The sequence below is a fragment of the Condylura cristata genome, unplaced genomic scaffold, assembly GCF_000260355.1.
Source record: "Condylura cristata isolate star-nosed mole 26May11 unplaced genomic scaffold, ConCri1.0 scaffold00002, whole genome shotgun sequence".
NCBI classification, from domain to species: domain Eukaryota; kingdom Metazoa; phylum Chordata; class Mammalia; order Eulipotyphla; family Talpidae; genus Condylura; species Condylura cristata.
The window spans coordinates 19039996-19060425 of NW_004567103.1; the positions used below are offsets into that span (position 1 = coordinate 19039996).

The 20430-nt window shown below is 31.9% G+C and overlaps 1 protein-coding gene across 2 annotated transcripts in view; it reads left to right on the forward strand.

Moving 5' to 3' along the window:
- Positions 1-20430, forward strand: part of KANSL1L (KAT8 regulatory NSL complex subunit 1-like) — a 94704-nt gene that overhangs the window by 37000 nt on the left and 37274 nt on the right. For both annotated transcript variants that reach the window (XM_012727308.1, XM_012727309.1), the window contains exons 4-5: positions 8356-8553; positions 11564-11685. In XM_012727308.1, the coding sequence (XP_012582762.1) occupies positions 8356-8553; positions 11564-11685 (320 nt within the window). The remainder of the gene's footprint in view (positions 1-8355; positions 8554-11563; positions 11686-20430) is intronic.

Sequence of the window (20430 nt, forward strand, 5' to 3'; positions counted from 1 at the left end):
CTTCCCAATCTATATGTCTAAACTTAATTATTCAGCTTAGAAGTTTGTTTTTTAATACAAAAGTCCTCCTATGTTGTTTTTCCAAATTAAAAAAAAAAGTGTTTTGTTAATCTTTTCATCCTAGAATAAGCCTTTATTTTCTTTTTTATTTCTATTGTATTTTTGTTCTTTCATATGTTATTGTCTTGGAGTGTATCATATTGTTGCTGTTTTAATTTCTTGTTCTTACAACTCTTTCAGTTCACATTAAAGTATGCATCAGTTCACACTATGCAGTTTGTACTTTCTTGAGTTTGAATTGGTTTATAACATTGTACAGGTTTCAGATGTACACTTCTCACTGTAGTAACTGCATAGTTTATCCAACATCCACCACCAGCTAGCCAGTCACCATCTACTACCAATCAACCAGCCTCTTTATCTCTGCCCCCCTCCCTGCCTCGCCCGCTGGTAACCACTACTCTGTTGTCAGACACTAACAGTTTGTTTTGTTTTTTTGATTTGTTTGATTGCTTTTTTGCTTTATATTATACAAATGAGTAAATTCATACTTTATCACTTAAATATCTCTTTGAGTGCATACCACATAGTTATTCCATTGTTTTGAATTATTGATAATGTAAATTTCTAATGTAATTGCCTTTTTAAGCCAAACTTTAGAAACCTCATATTTCTAAACTTATAAAGCTATTTTCTTTATAACATAATTTATGTAAACGTTACTGTACATCAAATACAGTAGTATGTGAACTGATTATATAGGTTTTATTCTTCCTGACCTACTACTCATAAAATTTTGTAATGTCTAATGTATAGTAGAAAAGAATGGTTTTCTTAATTTATTGACTATAGGTTTCACTATTAGACTAAACTAATTGATTCTGTAGTATATATCTCTATACAGGTTCTATATCTTTCATTTACTGATACAGATTTGTTAAAATCTCTAATCCTTGTGAAATTTTCACATTTCCTAGATAATTCTATTATTTTTGCTCTTTACATTTTGAAATAATGCTGTTTGGCAGATACATTATTTATATTATTTCAAGTGTTTCTTTCATAAGCTAAATGTAGCTAGATTTAAAAAATCCATTCATTTTTATTTCCTCATTTCTCACTTCTTTGTATTTTTGTCTTGTTTTTCACCTTTCTTTTATTAGATTGGTATAATTTGCTACTTTGCTTCTATGCCAGTTTGAAGTTTGAAAGTTATATGTTGCAATTTTATTCTTTGTTATTACTCCTTAATTTAGACATATTTCCTTAAATATATACTATCCCAATAATGACTATAAATACTCAGTAATTTTATATTTTTGTTTAAAATTTAAATCTTACTACTATTTAACTATCATTGATTATATCTAACCTTGTTACTACTATTATATTATTTTTTAAAATGTGCTTACTGTTCTTAATGTGTTCTACTTACAAAGTTAGGTACAGGTTATACTGTAACAAAGAAACCTCCTAATATATTGATAGAAGCTTTATATGAAGGTATTCAATAGTTCATTTCTCTCACATATAACTTTAAAAGTAGGGAATGTGGTATATATGTCTCTCAGTATGCAAAATTCTCAGTTGCTCTTGTCCCTTATAGAAAATGTCAGTGTTTGCACATAGTATATATATGTGCATCTTCCTGTGTACTTAAATCATCTCTGCAATACCTATAATAACTGATACAATGTAAATGCTAGGCAAGTAGTTGTTATTCTATAGTTTTAGGGAATAATGATGAGCAAAAAGTCTGTATGTGTTCAGTTACACACATAACCATTGTCATCCTAACTGTATAGCATGTATCATAGTAAGTATTTCCCAAGGTTGGTTAAATCCTCAGATGTTCAACAGCTGATGTAGGGGATGGAGTTACAGGCTGGTGAAGTAAGTTGGCTGTTTCCAGGATCACTCACTAACCTGGGTTCCTTGTATCTTGCTATCTGCTACCCACTAGTATGTATTCTTAGCACTGTTGAACAAGGATGTAGTTATTTCCTGTCAGCACTTGAAAGTGAGAAATACAGCACAGATTGTCTTAAGATGGAGATGAATTAGAAGGTGTGTTCATTTGCTTCCTTTTCCACTGGTTCAGATTTAGCCACATGGCTATCCCTAGGTATGTAGCCTGGAAAGAAGACTAATAACAGTACTTCAGTGAGAATTTTATTTTATTTAAAGACAAAACTTGGAAGTTGGCAGTCTCTTGATTTCATTCTTGCTGATGAATTTTGCATATAAAATTGTGTGTATTGTAAGATGGATAGTATGTTGATTTGGCATATTTACATATTATAATATGATGACTTATAATTATACCTCTATCACTTGTAATTAAGCATGTATTAAAATTCTCTCTATCTGTATTGAATTCTCCTTTGTATGTCTCAAAATACCTTTTTTTTTTTTAGATTTTTTTAAAGATTCATTGATTTATGCATACAGAGCTGGGGTACAGGCCAGAGGTGCAGGGGTGGTGAGAGGCTTCACTAGAGACAGAGTGGGGAGCAGAACAGGCAGATTGACGAAGTACACTGCTGAGGGGAGCAGCGGGCGGGCCAGGAAAGGTCTGATGCGTCATGTGGTCACCTCCGGGAGCGGGCATTGAACTCTCGCTGAAGTGGTTTTAGCTTCTTTGTGTGGTGCTTTAATCCGCTGCACCACCAGGGAGGGCCTCAAAATACTTTTATCCTCACTATTCAGTAATGTTTTAAGTGGAGGTAAATTTGTGATTTTTTTTTGTTATTGTCTCTTCTTAATACTTTAAATATTCAGTTTTGTTATTTTCTGCAATACTAGTAAGCAGTCTACTGTCAATGTAATTGTTTTTCTTTTATAAGCATTCTGTGTTTTCTACCTGGTAACTTTAAAATTTTCTTGATTATTTGATGTTCTACATTTTTTACTAATAAATGGTAATTATGATTTCTTTATTATGTACTCAAATTATAGATTTTTGACTGTACAATTCACTGAATTTTGACACATATATTTATGTAACTATTACTATGATCATGATATTTAGTATTTCTATTGCCTTCAAAAATTTTATTCCTGGCCCTCCCTGGTGGCGCAGCGGGTTAAAGCACTGCACTAAGAAACTAAAGCCACTTCCGCATGAGTTCGATTCCCGCCTGCCCCGGAGGCGACCACATGGCGAGGCAGACCTCTCCTGACCTGCCCTCTGCTCCCCTCAGCAGTGTACTTCGTCGATCTGCCTGTTTTGCTTCCTGCTCTGTCTCTGGTGAATCCTCTCACCCTTCGCATCTCTGGCCTGTACCCCAGTTCTGTATGAATAAATAAATAAATCTTTTAAAAAAAAAATTTTACTCCTTTCTCTTAGCAATCAATCTGTTACTTTCAGGATCTTGACCTTGACAACCACAGATGTTTGCTACCATAGCTTTACTATTTCCAGAATTTAATATAAATCAAATAATAAATCATCTTTCATACTTGGCTTTTTTTTTTAACCTAGAATAATGATTTTAATGTTATTTCTGTTACATACGGCATATCTCTCACACATTGCAGCTTCAGTTCCAGAACTGTAAGAAAATGAATTATCTCAGTAAAGTAAATCACATGGATTTCTTTGTTTTAGATAAAAGTTATGTTTATACTATATTATAGTCTGTCAGGTGTATGACAAGTAGCACTCTACCTCAATTAAATGTGACACAGAGACACAAGGAGAGCACATACTATGAGAAAATGCTGTGATAGACCTACTTGACATATGGGGTTGTCACAGACATTCAATTAAAAGGAAAAAAAAAAACTTAATATCTGCATAGGAAAATAAAACAAATCACAGTGAAACAAGGTATGCTTGTGAGTAGTTTCTTCCTTTTTATTGAGTAGACATTGATTTATATGGATATGCTATAATTTTTCCACTCATCCATTGTTGGAATTTATTTCCATTTTTGCTATTATGAAGAATGCTATTCTGCACATGCATATAAGTCTTTGAACATACAGCTTTTTTGTTTTTTTTTTAAGAGTGCACGTTTAATCAGTGGTATTCTATCTTTATTTCTGGAAAACTCTCTGCTGTTATCATTTAAATATTGCATTTCTGCTGTGTTTTTCCTATTCTCTCTTTCTTTAATTCCCAGAAGGGTTGAGCAGCTCAAATTGTTTGTGTCTCTTACCTACTCTTTCATATTTTTGTCTTTCTATACTGAGAGGAATTCCTTACTTTCTTTTAATTTGCTACTTGTTTTTTTGGCTATGTCCTATCCAAACTTTATGTTTTGTATAGACTTTTCTGATCTTACTTTTCATCAATGACATGTCTACCTGGGTCTTTTTCAAATCTATTTAAAAGCATAGTAGGGAGTAGAGTTTAGAAATCCAGGATCTTACAAAGTGGGCAGTACTGCTTCTAGTCTTCATATTGTAGGACAAAGAGTTGAAGAAAACCTTAAAGAGTAAAGAGTGAGAGTTAACTAAGAACAAATATCACACTAAAAGTCTGATATTCCAGAGCAGCTTCAAACTGAATACAGCTACCCTGGGAGTGGTGGGAAATATTAAGAATATGAATTTCTCATGAAAACCCAATGGCTTCATGGATATTTCAGTGAAGTACAGGAAGAGAAAAAGGGAAAAGTAGGAGTATGTAGATAAACTTAGACAGAAATATATATATGTATATATATTTATTAATATGCATATATCCTTTGAAATTGTCTCAAAGAACTATGATATTTTTAGCACCAGTAATTGACTTAAATTAGATATTAATCCTTCTGATTTTCTGAATTGTACTGCCAAAGATATCAAGAGTCCTAAAAGTTCCTTTTATGGTTCAAGGAAATCTTAGGACCTTAGACTTCTGTGAATAAGTAGGCTGAGAGCTTTGCAGTCCTTAAAAAGGGGGTAAGGCACCAGCTACTGATATACATAGCCAGGGCAGATAGTAGAAGGGGAAGAAACTTTCAGGAGCCATAAAGAGAAGTGAATTGAAAGTATCCTTTGGTGGTAAAAATCCCAGTCTAATCAAACTCTGCTCCTAGGGTAAAGGACTCTCATTTTATCTGTCCAACTGACTTTCAGAATTAATACAGAGCAAAAATTCATGTATCTTCTTTATTCTTCTTCCAACATGGTGATGTTTATGTGATTATATTGCCCTCTTCCAACATTGCATATAGGGTGGAAAGGGGCGTAATTTCTTAGATCATAGATGTCCAGACAAGGGGAACCATATCAAGACCCACTGGGGAAAATAAATCACCTAAAATTCCTGAAATTTGAATTGAATGTAATTATATATTATCTCCCTTGGGGATATGGGTTGGGTGTATTTCAAAGTATCAACAAAGTAATATTTATTTGACCATAAGGACAGGTTGTGACAGAGATACTAACTTTCCAATAAACTCTCTTATTTTCCCTGTATTTCCTAATCCTTTTACAGTTAGTCAGGGTTACTACTGGAGTGAACTATTAGCAGAAGTGATGTATTACATTTTGAGGACAGACAAAATATTTAAAGGCTATATTCTTTTTGCTCTCACTTTTGACATGATGACCTGGAAGCTATAAATTCCAAATGGCATAGCTATAAGACGCAAACAACCTGCATTTTCTAGGCACCACTTAAGAGTTTACCTGGTATGCTCAGTACTTATAGTGGATATTGCAAGTCTGAAATATAAACCTGTATATGATAAGATGCTGAGATTTTATTATACATGTTAGCAGGAGTCTGGTCCATTGTTCTCAAACTTATACACACATCAGAATCATCTGGCTGGCTTGTTAAAATGTACATTTTTGTCTCTACCTCCAGATTTTTTCTCATTGAAATATGTTCTTTACTAATTTTTCACAATGAGAATCTGCTCTTTATCTTATCAATACATCATTTTGATTTTATTGGCAACATTTGTCAATTATTCCCATATCTATTTTTTTGGGATGGTTTCAACTCTTTTTTTTCTCTTCACTTAAGGATATTTTATGGTCAGTATATTTCTATTCTGATTGTTATTATACTATATGAGCTGCTTTGGGTCTTAAAAATTTATTGTGATTTCTGGTTCTCCTGTGGATTGTGTACTTATGTTTTTTTATTTTATTTTTTATTTACTGTAAGCTTATCTTTAAGTATCCTGCTTTTACTGTTCAAATACCATAGTATCTAAGTTGAGAGTATTTAGATCATTTTATATCATACTAGACACAACCTATGGGTATATCTGTTCAGGGATCTGTTTTTGAATATTCAAATCTCTAAACTTGCCATAAGCCTCAGATTTTGGTTTTTAGCATAGACTAATTATTATTCAGAGATTGGATGCTGATTATAGATAAAGTTTTAAATTTTCCTTTTTCCCCAAATGGGTTCTTTTTTTCCCTTGCTGGCTATCCACCTATCTTTATTCAGGACCAATGCTTCTTTTCCTGTGTGGATTTTGTTATTTAGGATTGATAATTATCTTGGACTAATAGTTTATCATACCTTGCTGTTAGCTAATAAATTAATTGCTCTGGCTTTAGTTTTGTCACACACACCCCACCTCCACCCCCAGAACCATAGGGATTTCCCTTTCTTCCTTTACATTTTTCTAATTCATAGTTAACATGTTAGCCTTTCTGAGTGATTGTACTAAAAAGTCTTAAATCAGATGCTTCATTTAGAATATACAATTTGATGAGACTGACAAATAAATATGCTCATGTAAATATGACCACTGTCAAGATAATTCAGTAATTTTATCATCCAAAAAATTTCTCTTTACCAGTGCCTCTCCAGTGCTGTCATGAGAGCCCTGGCTGCTAATCTGTAATACTTTGTCAAAAAAAATTATACTTGTTTTCTGTACAATTTTTTATGAATGTACTTTTAGAGTACATATTCTTGTTTGCATGCAGTATAAAGATTTTGAGAGTTAACAGTGTGGGAATTGTTGATAGGTTATGTTATAGATTTATGTTATAGATTATGTTATATATATAAGACATTTTAGTTTACAATACATAATTTAGAGAATATATAACTTTAGAGTGAACATAATCAGGTATGGTGTCAAACATTATTTCTTTTCTAGTAATATATTATTACTAATGCTTGGTTAAACAGCAAATCAGTTAATTTATTTTTACCTGTACTTTGAACATTGTGAGTAACTTGCAAAAACAAAGAGATCCAATTATTGATTCCATCTCAATCCCTGTTTTCTTAGAATGTATGAATAGGGCTATCAAGAAATTTGAAGAAATATATTTAAAAGAAGCTCTTTAGTCACCTATTATTTTAGAAATTAAACTAGACATGATATAGTATCATCAATCTCAAAAGTTCCTGAAAGTATGTTAAATGTACATTCACAATTTGTACAAGTTTCTTTCTGGATTTTTTCCAAAATAAAACAAAAACAAGATAGTTCTGCATATCTACCAGAATGATAAAAATTAAAATAATTGGTGATGCCAAGTCTTTATGACAATATATTGCAACTGAAATTTTTATATTTTGATGGCATAAATGTAGACTGATGCAACTACTTTCTGAAACAGTTTGGAAGTCTCTTAAAAATTTGAGACAACTTCCTATTTCATCCAATGTTTCCACTTTAGGTTTTTTCTCAAGAAAAACTCTGATTGGGGAAATGTTTCATTTTTTTCACATTGGCATATAATATTTGCTGTGGGTTTATCATATATTGCCTTTAATATGTTGAGGTATATTCCTTATATCCCCATTTTAGTGAAGTTTTTAAAATTATGTTTAATGAGAGTTTTTATAATAAATTGATGTGAGTCAGAACAACAACAAAAAAAACTTTGATTAGCCTAGAGTGTGCTATTTCTCAATGGTACAGTCTTGCCCATGATTGCTTTCTGGCACCTTCTAGTGCTATGAAGGAATTAGTATAAAATTAGATTACTGTTTGGTGTTCTAATTTGGAATCTCTAATTTGAGATTGGAAGTTCTCAAATATGAAACCAAAATAGAAATGCTGGTGACTAAAATATCAGAAGATTATATAAGGAGATGTTTTGAATTTCAGTCTGAAGTGTTCATAGCCTCGTGTGTAGTAAATCTTTGGCTTTATTGTAAATATGCCACGTTTTTAATACTAATAAGCCAATAAGATGAAAAATAACTGCGTATATATATCATTTATGACAGTATATCGTAAGCCTAACTTTTCAGCCATAAACGCCATTTTAGCTACACATGTTTTAAATCAGTCATTTTTACAGAGTTAAACTGTACTTTCTGATTTCCAAGGTATAATAAAAAGCTTGGTTTCAATTATATTATAACATCAAAAGTGATCTAGCAGTCAATTTGTTTTCATTTCAACTCTTTAATTGCTGTTTGCCTAGGGAATAGTGATCCTAGAAGAATGTCAACTTCCAAAAGACATTTTGAAAAAACAAATACAATTTGCAGACCAAGCAGCTTCAGTAAACACTACAGGGAATCTTCAGATTCCCCAAGAAAGTCAAGATCCTTTACCAGAACAAGATTTTGAAATGTCACCAAGTAGCCCTACACTACTACTTCGCAACATAGAAAAACAGGTAATGTGAAGTGAGAGTAAGGTGTGAGTGACATGAATGACTTTTAATCAACTTTATGAACTATGCAAATAAATGTATTAGCTTGTGATGCGGGTTTCTAAGCAATTAAAATATTTGTTATATGAACCTTTTCTAGTATAATATTGATGTAGTTAAATGGTTTATATATAATGTGTAAAGTACTGGTACATAGCCATAACTTATTTTACTAGGCTTGAAAAATTCTTTTTCTAATCACATTGTGACTATAGCTACTGATTAAATTGTTACAATCAGTAATTTGGATTCATGCCTGACCACACCTAGTTTTTGTAGGTTTTTCTAGCATACATTGGGAAATAATTTCATACCAGATGGCTACAATCTTCCTCCTGTTAGATCTGTGTCTGGTATAACTCTTTTACCCCATATTTGTTAAATGTACAATTGCCTAGAGTTTTTCTTAATTGGAATACATTAATAAAGTACTTCTATGAGTATTTTGTTATTCAGTAGTTTGTAATTATCTGATGTTAAATTGGTGTGCACTTCACTATATAAAGTGTTTTAAATTAATGTTTGTTATATTCCCACTCATGTTTTTCCTTTTCTTGTCTCAGGATCAGAACCCTTTTGGTTTGATTCTAGTTGTTTCACATGCCTTAGAATAACCGATTGGTTGGTCACATCTACTTTGTTTTTCTGAAGGTCTCTGCTTATTCTTTAAAAAGAGATTTGTATTTTTTTCTTTTTCCTTGGTTCACCATATTGTTTAGATCTAAATTTAAAACATGTATTAAGAGTTCTAACTTAGTGGTAGCAGAACATTAATCAAACATGAGATCTGTTTGAACACAACCTATTAAGAATGCTTGAGTTACTTATGCATGAAGATAGCCATTTTAGGTCGCATTGCTAACAGGAATAGCAGTGTTTCGGTAGGGAAGGGAACCAGCAGTTGTGAGAGTAGGAAGAATAACACTAGACTTACAGAGCAGAGAAAGAGGATGCAGAAATGTGCAGCAACAATCACTTGTAGAAGCCATTAATAAACTACCTGTGAGTGTATCCTCTTTCTTGAAACACATGCTAATAAAACTTTTATTAGCCAGTTCTTATAAAATTAAGTTATTTTCAAGTAGTTGTTAAGGAAGACAGTTCAGGGGTGAGTTAAATATCATGGATGGCCTGGCCAGTATTACCCATCTATTGCTTAAGATTACCTATCGGTATGTAACTTTATTAACCATAGTAAAATGTAAATATAGATTTTAAGGTAATTTAAGAATTTAAGGTAATTCTTTCACTTGATTATTGATTTTGTTAAAGGGTTGTTTAACGAATGAAATTCATTTATGTATTTCAAAGCAAATAAAGAGCAAACTACAAAGACACTATTGAGTTGCAGACTGGGAAGTTTTTAAAAATAACATTGATTCATAGTACTAATGCATACGTGCATCATTAGGTAATATATTTTACTCATAAATTGAAAGTATGAATTAATGGTTTAAATAAATTTCACACTTTTTAAATTTACATTGTAAATGAAGAGAATTTACTTTCATTCTCATTTTCACTGTGAGCTTCATAACCCCTATAAGGACGGAAGTGGAGTGGCTATGAGGGCAAAGCAAGGGGCTTGCTGTAATGCTGTTCTTTCAGGTCACTTATTCACATGTACTGGACCAGTGACCTCCAGTGGCTTACGGGTTTTTAGATATTTTTGAAGGTAGAACAATAATTGTGTGTCACTATTTCAGATTGGAAAATATGATGTGCTCTAAGTTTCTTTACATGTAAATACTTGCTAAGTAGATAAAGAATCTATTTATGTGGGTGATTTTGAAAATGAACTTTAGTCTGAAAAAATCTGAGTGATCATTTTAAAACTAGAATTATTAGTAAATATTTGTCAAAAAAATGAAATGGTGAAAGCATTTTAGGGTCTTTTTATCACAGACTTTTGGAAAATTCAAGTATTAGATTTAGTTCTCATATTAATCTCATTTCTAAAGCAGTTTTGTACAAATGAAATTTCAAAATAATTATTTAATATATACTGCATTTAATATACTGTCATTTATTTAGTAAAATTGTGAAATAGGTATATACATTTTTTAAATTTTAGAGAAATCCAAGATTTAGAAAATTGATATGGCATGATTTAATTAAAAAGTACATGTGTATATGCATGCACATTTTGTATATACACTTAGGATTTTCATTTCCCTTTTTAACCCTCTCTACTTTCCATTTTTCTACAATGAAATGTCCTATATGTATGATGAAAATATTCCTGTTCTTTGTAGAAATTACTATTTCCCTTTTGGTGACATTGTATTATAATTCTTCTAAATTATTGGCGAGAATAATATTATATATATTTATACATTTATGTTTGGGATAAAGGTGAAAATTTTGAGTTCTTAAAAAAAATTGAATTGACTTTGAATTATGAAAAATAATTGAGAAATTGAGTGGCATTGGATTCAAGCCTGAATTTGAATCCAAACTTCATTTCCTACCAAGTTCATAAATTTTAATCAAGCTGCTTAATTTTATTTTGCCTCAATTTCTTCAACTGTAATTGATCTTTGTAATAGTAGTAGCTCTTATCTATTTCACAGGTTAGTTGCAAAGATTAAAAATTATTCTGTCTAGTACTTAGTATAGTGTCTGGCACATAGTTGCTCTTACTAGATTATAGATATGATTTTTTTATTCTTAATTTGCCTTAAAGGAAATAGATGGATGCTACATTTTGAGTTAAAGTGTTTTAGAGGAGATAATGAATAGGTGAAAGAACTAACAAAAAAGGTTATGGAAAAATGAAGAGTATCTTAAGTTAGATTTACTTATAGTAAATATTTAAAAAAAACAGCAGTGTTATAAATAACTCTAGATTATATATTTACTACAGTATGCATTTGTTTCATGGGAAATTAAACATTTGACCAGCACTAAAGTCCTAAGATTTAGTTCAGATTTATGGCTTAGTTGTGGTAAAAGGCTGCCTGTTTTCTTGCAGAGTGCACAGTTGACCGAGATCATCAACAGCTTGATTGCCCCTCTGAATTTGTCCCCAACTTCATCACCCCTCTCTTCCAAATCCTGTACCCACAAATGCCTGGCGAATGGCATTTCCAGGAGGTAGGTGTCAGTGGGATGGTTTCACTTCTAATTTTGGGTTTGCTTTTTTTATTATATTTTTTTTAAGTATTATAAGTGCTTTATCTTCTTACTTGAGAACTATTAGCTCTCAAACAGTAGATCATGGGTACATTTTTGTTACATTAGAGTTGCATAATTATGTTAACTTTAAACCTGAGAATGATGGGGAAAGCTTTCCAGGAAAGTTTTATGTTTCTAAAAATGAAAAGCAATGATAGCATATGCTACAGAGATACCATACTGCCTTATTTTACCTTGTACCTAATACCTTACACATGGTAACTTTTATATTCTAAAACCCTATCATGTCCTTGCGATGTATTTTAAAAGACCTTAGAGGTAGTTTGGGAAAAATATATTGGTAGATAGTATCCATAAAACTCCTCTTAAGTTTTACCTAGTCATCTGGGGCTTAAAATTTATAACACAGTTTTATTCCCTGAATATCATTAATACTTTCTATAACCATATTTATTTTTTCATTCTCCAAATGACATTGGGGAAAAATAGATGCTGTGTATCCTAATCACTTTTTAGAAATATGTGTTATCTTGTATTTTGCTTAATTTTCTCATTGAGCTTTCCCTTTTAAAGTTGCAATTAGAAATGAAGATACTATTTTGTGTGCATCATTAAATTTTGTTTTTCAAATAAACATTACAATTTGGGCTTATTTGTTTTAACTATCACAGAGGATTCAGAGTCATTTAGTGTTGGGAGATACTTATATTGACAATTATATGATTTAATATTTTAAAAATAACACAGAAAATTCATACCATGGTAAAAAATATGCTAAGTATATAAATCAAATAGACTAAAAGTATATAAATCAAATAGACTAAAAATGCTGTTATATGATTTTTATATTTGTTGTTTTGAAAGTCTAATTTTTAAGTATATTAGCAGCTTTATTTGTGCTGGTTCATTTATTCATTGTTCTGTATAGAAACAATTCTGTTGGTTTGCTTTATTTTTTGGCTTACGTTATATTCATACGTTGTATTACTGATGATTACTTTTGAAAGTAAAGATTTTCATATGTGCATAGGACAGTTATGTATGAGAACATATCCTAATTAAAAAGTTGTGATTACAGGTGTATGAACATTGTGACTTGGGGCCAAACACAATTTAGATAATATTTTGTTTGCCTAACAAGCCACTATACTATTATACATACACTTGCATTAGTGTAGTGCGTATGTTTTATACATATTTTAATTTTAATGTGCTTGCTATATTTTCAGTTATTCATTCACTAAATTTTTATTGCATGTCTGTTTACTGTTGCCATATAGTCAAAGTCCTAGGAATACAAAAATGAGTAACTCAATAGACAGTGAATAGATCTAGGTAAAATATGCAAATCCTTAAAATATATAATAGAATTATGTTCAGTTGTTTGAATATTTGATTTTAATAACTGTCATAGTTTAAAAGGATACCTAACAGGCCTGCCTGGTGATTCAGGGGTCAAAGTCGTAGTGCTATGAAGACACTGTAGCGTGTATTTGATCCCAGCTTGGAAGCTAACCAGCTAACCCATGAGACAGCAGACCTCTCCTCTCTTGCTTCCTGCTCCCCTCAGAAGTGTATTTCAGTAGATCCACCAGTTCTGCTCCCTACTCTGTCCCTAGTGAATCCTTACTCCCTGTACCTCTGGTACTCCAGTTCTTGTATGCATAAATAAAATTAATCTGAAAAAAAAAATACCTCATAGATTTACATAAATCCAAATAAAATAAATTTAAATTGACTATCCTTATTATATCATAACTTTAAAAAATCCTGTCTATTAATAAAGATTTTTTAAAATAATCTAGTAATAGCCATCTTTTCTGATATGAATTAGTTGTTCCTAAGAACTTTGATTTGAAACTTTGTAACAAGTTCAAAAGGTACTAAAATATTGATTTGATAGATTTAAAGTCAGGTAAAAGTTTATGTTACAAGTTTTTGTCATGTAATAATGTGTAAATGTTTTAGTTAATATTACCTTGCTAATTTCATTATTTTTTTTTTTTTTTTGTTCACAACATGAATCTTTCACAACAGAAGTCTTTCCAGAAAGTTTTATTTTCACGTTTGTTGTCAAAACATTATGTGTCCCGGGCTCTCCCTGGTGGCGCGACAGGTTAAAGCACTGCACTGTTAGGCTCCTCAAAGCCTCTGCAGCATGAGTTAGATTCCTGGCCAGAGAGGTGATCCACAGGACGCGGAAGACCTCTACTGATCCTCTTGCTGCTCCCCTCAGCAGTGTATTTCAGTATATCTGCCTCTTCTGCTCACCACTCTTCTCTGGTGAATCCTCTCATCCACCACACCTCTGGCCTGTACCCTGGTTCTGTAAGCATAAATAAATAAATCTTAAAACAAAAAACAAAACATTATGTGTTCCTTGAAAGTAAGAGCTTATTTATTTTATATCATTTGCCAGAAAATGCAACAAAGCTACTTTCCATAAAGGAAGATTTAAAAATTTAAAATAGTAGAGTTTTGGGGTCTTTATTTTTTGTTCTTCACTATGCATTTTAGCACAACTATGATCAGACTGTGTATGTGACATGTAATATTAAGCAATTCATTTCAGAACAATTTCATAATAATTCCCTAGGTAATTGTAATTGTTTTAAAAGTTTTTTTTTTTTTTTTTGGCAAAGAACTGAAGTGTAGACCAGAGGTGCAGTTGGTGAGAGGATTCACCAGAGACAGTATGGGAAGCAGGATAGGTGGATTGACTGAAATACACTGCTGAGAGGAGCAGCAGGCAAGACAGGAGAGTTCTGATGCTCCATATGTGGGTCAGCTCCCTAGCCAGGGATTGAACTCATGCTGCAGTGGCTGTGGAGAGCTTCACACATCTTCTTGGAACACTGTATTTGCCCTAGCAAAAAATCTGCCCTAATCTTATCTCTGCAAAGAAAAGTTTTACTTTTTGTTTATTCTTAATTATGATGTCTTTTATGTATTGTGGTTATGAGAGTAAATAGTTTTATGTATTATTTTTGGTATAGATATTTTGTGACCTGGGGCAAATAAGTTATCTCTATTCATAAATTTAGTGACAAAATGTTTTCTAAAGTAGTTTTTAAAGGTACTATTTCCATTTAACTGCTTTCTGAGGAATTCCTTTTTATGAACAGTGAGAGCATAAAGATTTCAATCAACCTAAAGTGTGTTACTTGCTTTAGATGCAGTGATTTTATGTTAATCAAAATATTTAATAAATAGAAAGTACATTACTCACCATGTCTTAGTAACTTTAAAGCATGCTCTAGAAGTCAGTATGGAAAGAGGTACCAAAACCTCTTTCCTACAAATAAGAGGGAAAAGGATTCTACTCAGGATCCAAACACTGTCAAATAAACCATTGGGGGAAGAATTAGTTTAAGTAAATTTCACGTATTCATTGCCTTTCTTGGATAATGCTGACCTTAATTCAGTTTTGTTGTTGTAGTTGTTTGGTTTTTTTTGATGAATTAGGCTTATCGTTATGAGTTCTATTGAGATTAGTAGCTTTATTTTTTTTAAAAGATTTATTTATTTATTCATACAGAACTGGGGTACAGGCCAGAGATGCGGAGGGTGAGAGGATTCACCAGGGACAGAGTGGGGAGCAGAACAGGCAGATCTACGAAGTACACTGCTGAGGGGAGCAGCGGGCAGCCCAGGAGAGGTCTGCCACGCCATGTGGTTGCCCCCAGGGCAGGCGGGAATCGAACTCATGCGCAAGTGGCCCCAGCTTCTTAATGCTCTTAATTTTTAACCCGCTGCGCCACCAGGGAGGGCCTAGTAGCTGTATTTTTAAAAGAATTCATTTAATAGTGAACTGATACCTACTGACTTCAGTATGCCAAGTGTTGGAAAGGGCCCTGGATATACAAAGCTGAACAAGACAGATAAACTCTCTGTTCTTTTAGCATAGAGTCTAGTTGCATAAAAATGACATCAACCAAATAATCACACAAGTAAATGTATAATTTTAAACCTTGATCTATGAAGCAAATTCATCATTAGACTATCTCTTTGGAATAAAACATAGCTAAATTCATTCCCAATTCTATCACTTGGTAGAATTGCCATGTTGGACAGCTTTCTACATTACAATTAAAATGACAACATTATACTTACTAGGTTGTGATTTTCTTGATTATTTTTTTTGTTGTTGTTCATGATCTGTCTTACTAGATAAGAATGTAATCTCCATGAAATTAGGAATTTTTTTTGTCTGTCTTATTAATACTATTTTCCTAGCATTTAGATCAGTTAGTCACATCATGGATACAAATACATATTTGTGAATGAATGAAATTTATTATTTGATTTTTCCCTCTGTAGTCAAATTAATTCTAGTTGCTGTTCACATGGCTATCTCTTGCTATTCTGCTTCCTCTCATCTAGTTTTACTCTGTACCAGAAAATAACCAAAGTTGTAGTACTGTCTGTGTTATAACAATAGATATTCTCTAGTAAGACAGAAGGACCCACTTAACCATAACAACAGTAAACTTTCATACATGAACTTATTTGGATCTTTTTAAAAGATTTTCATTTCATCTGTATTCTGTATCCTTGAGTTTATCAGATAAACAATCTCATAAATGAATGTTATTGTTTTTCTAAAAGAGTATATTTATTTTAACTTCACATCATATAATTTTTATGTACTAGGCTAAATTTAATTTTGAATTTTTAAAGTTAGTCACCTATTCTAAATATTAATTTTAGTGGATATTGTAGAACTTGCTTGATAATTTTCAAAATGATTTTAGCCATTTTTGTTATATCCTAATAATTTGGTCTCAAAATGCTTTAAAATAAACTCACCTGGTTAATTATTTTCCAGGACAGCTGTTTGCCCACTTGTTATTCACTGATTACCCTCTCCCCTATCTCTTAACTAATGGCCGTTTCTCTCAGAAATGTGAGGATTTTTTTCTTTATCTTTGTTCAGTTTGGCAGCAGGGTCTAAGATGAATCACCAGGAATTGAGCAACTTAGGAAGATTGAGTCTTCAAGCAAATGAAGCATTACATTTTTATCATCATAGTTATTGGGTTTTAGATCTCATACTCTAAAATGAAAATAAAATGTAAATGAACACTTATTTACCCCAGGGGGCATTATCTTTGAGAAAGTGTGTTTCTACTTGAAAAAGATGCCTAGATTTTTATGATTGTTGTTTGTTTTTGTTTTAATGAGTCTCAGAATATAGTATGAAATTAAATTCCAATGAATCATTGCTATGCTATTTATTTCCACTAATGGTAATTATCTCATGAAATGCAAACCATTCTTTATAGCTGTTATTGAAAAACTGCAGTTAAACTGGAAAACTTATCACATAATTCTTTTACACATAATATTTTCAGTAGTCACTTTCAGTTATGAGAAATATTGTTAGCAGTATATTCTAGACTGCAATTTTAACACAATTTTGAGTTCCTATGAATGACATTAATTATTATATTAGCTAGATTTACAACATCAATAGGGAAATAAAACTTACTTTGCTGTGTGTTGAAAGTAATAGTAGTAGAAATTATTTTTCCTTCGTATCACTAATAACATGAGACTAAAACAGTGTTAATGGGAATATTTAAAATAAATTATTATATGACTCCATTGAATGGAATATCATACAGCTATTTTAAAATTTTTTTTGTAGAAAGACTATGTGTTCAGATGGGAGCATGCTGATTTTAGAATGTTAAGGGAGAAATTCAGAATGCCAAAATCATTGCACAGTATGATTGCATAGGAAAGAAGACTTGAAGGATATGAATCAAATATTTAATGAAAGCTATGCTTGTGTTTAGAGGATGAGATTTTGAAAATATTTTAGCTTTTTTTTTAACTTTTCTATTTTCAAATATCCCTTTAAAGTAAAAAAATAGCAATGGTTAGTAATTTGTAAAATAAAAAGTCCCAATATCAAACTATCTCATGTATCAGAAAAATAGTTCAGAGATTATATTGAAGAATTTGAATTGTATCTCCCAAACTATATATTAAGCAGAAATTTTTATAAAATTTATTTCAGTTCTCAGAAAATATAGTTTTTATATTGGCCTCTTAGTCTCTTTGCTTTTATATATAATAAAGTTCCACTGGAAGTTAATAGAGTGGCACATAGTAGTGCCATTTTTTTTCATTTTTACTTTTTGTTGTGGAATACTTTGACATGCAGAAGTCAGACTATAAGGAACCCACACATACCAAGCTTTAACAATTCTTAAAAATTTGCTGACTTGTTTTAGCTATTTCCTTTCTTGACATGTTTTTTTTTTTGTCCTGAAAACTGACAGGCAAATTCTACTTTGTTGTTATTTTAAGTCTCATTATGTCTATATGTTACTTTGGTAGTCCCCTTTTTAATATATCCATCTGCTTACTATTCTTATAAATTTAGCCATATGTTATTACTATCATGAATTTCCCTGTCCATATTGAATTTCACCAATTAGCTTAAAATTATCTTTTTATGGCTAGTTTGCTGGAATCAGGATACAGATTTCATAAGTTATATTTAGTTGCTATAGCTCTTAAGGCTCTTATTCTCAATAGCCATTTAAAAGTATTAGAAGTTCTTACTACCAGAAAAAGATCGTAATATTTAGATGACACGTTGTTTTCTTATAAAAATTGTACAATCTCATAGTAAGAAAATGGAAAATTTCACAAAATATTAAGAAAAAAATCACTTAAATTGCTCAGAGTATATTTCCGTTCTGTCATTTTAATATATTATATAGTTGGGGTCTTCTGGAAGCAGTTTTATACATTTTTTACTATTTGAGACTTTTGGTACATAAACTCTTTTCCATTTTAATTGCTACATTAAAATGTACTTTACTTTTGGGGGCCTCCCTGTTGGCGCAACAGGTTAAGATGCAGCACTGCAAGCAAGCAGCAGCCGCTTCAGTGCGAGTTAGATCGAGTTATATCTCTGGCCCCTGAGGTGATCCACATGGCATGGCAGACCTCTCCTGACCCGCTGGCTGCACTCTCAGCAGTGTACTGTTCTGCTCCCCACTCAGTCTCTGTTGAATCCTCTCACTACCCCCTGCTCCTCTGGCTTCTACCCCAGTTCTGTTTGCATAAATAAATAAATAGATCTTTGTAAAAATGTACTATACTTTTTTAGAGTAGATGTGTGCATTAATTGTTTTTTTATAAAAACTACATCTAACTTAGAATGCCATTTTATGGTTTACTTTCAATACATTTTCTCACTGCTAGAGTCGAGGATATTTATATATTTTAGTCAGGGTTGTGGTTCTCTGACTTAACTACCTAACACCCAGAATTGGGGAAAAGTCTAAGCATTGTTTTCTCCATACCAGTTAATGTCTGGATCTGGATCCAGGTCCTTTGAGAAAGATATTTAATTTTGCCATTTGGGGCACAAGGATGTCCATAGGGACCATTTTTAGTAAGTTTATTTCAGTACTGCTTAATACATTTTTAGTATTGGTTATTGCCATCCTAATGTTATTGAGTTACCTGAGTACATGATACATTTATTTTTCCAAACACTAAATACTAAAAGAAGATAGTAAATTCAGCTATCAGTAGGAGTTTGGCATTGGGGAAAGTCTGGAAAGGTTGATGCCTATCATAGCTGCTATAGATAATTCATCAAACAATTGCACCTGGCAAAAAGGAGTGAAATGCAGTAGAGATGACTCCCCAGAAGGTTCTAAGGACAAACCCTTCCTTGCTTTTTCCCAGCTTCTGGTAGTTGCTGGCAGTCCTTCCACTCCTTGATTTAATACCAATAATGCCATCAATTTCTGCTTCTGTCTTCACCTGCTTTCTTCCCTGTATGTATCTTTTTGTTGTCCCTGTGTTTCTTCTTATTAAGGAGATCAGTGATTAGAATTAGAATCCACCCTAATCCATTAGACCCTCATTTTACCTAATTACTTCTGCAGAACCTGTATTTCTAAATAATGCCACATTTTGAAGTTTCCAAAAGTATAATATGGCCTAGGAAAAATTTATTAAATACTTGAATAATATACTATGAACTTTCACTGGGTTTATTAAAAACAAATAAAGTAAAATTAGACTGTTGTTTCCTGTCCATCTATATTTACCACTACTAACAAGATGACATCAAGAGACCAGCTAATGTATTCCCATGCACCCATATCTTGCAATTGTTTTACTTATTAACAGTATAGATACATAACTTCTACAGAAATCAATTTTGGTAGTGACATAAAAAAAAAAACAGGCAAACTATTAATTGACTAACTTTATTTCCTATAGTAATCAGAGTAAAGGAGTACATTGTTTTAATAACTCATGTTAAGTTTTCCAATCATATCCCATAGAAGCAATTAATGCCTATAATTACCCATAAATATCTTAACTGCTAGTCATCCAGAATAATAACAGAAAACCAGTGGTTTTAGAGTTGTTGAGTAACTATTAGAAAATTAGTGTTAATAAAATGTCAACTCATGACTTGATTATTTTCTTAGAACTTTTCCTTCATTTTCTTTCATATTAGAAGAAATTGGTTAGACTTGATTCCTATGTCTTGGTCTTTTATAAATCAAAATATATTGCATCTCACTGTACTTACTGTTCATATAAATTTATGATTTTCACATGTTATAAACTAGGATAAATTTTGATTGTATCTTACTATCAAAAACTAACTTTTGTAAATCAATAAGCTAGAGATTTAGAATGGCATTCAAGACAATG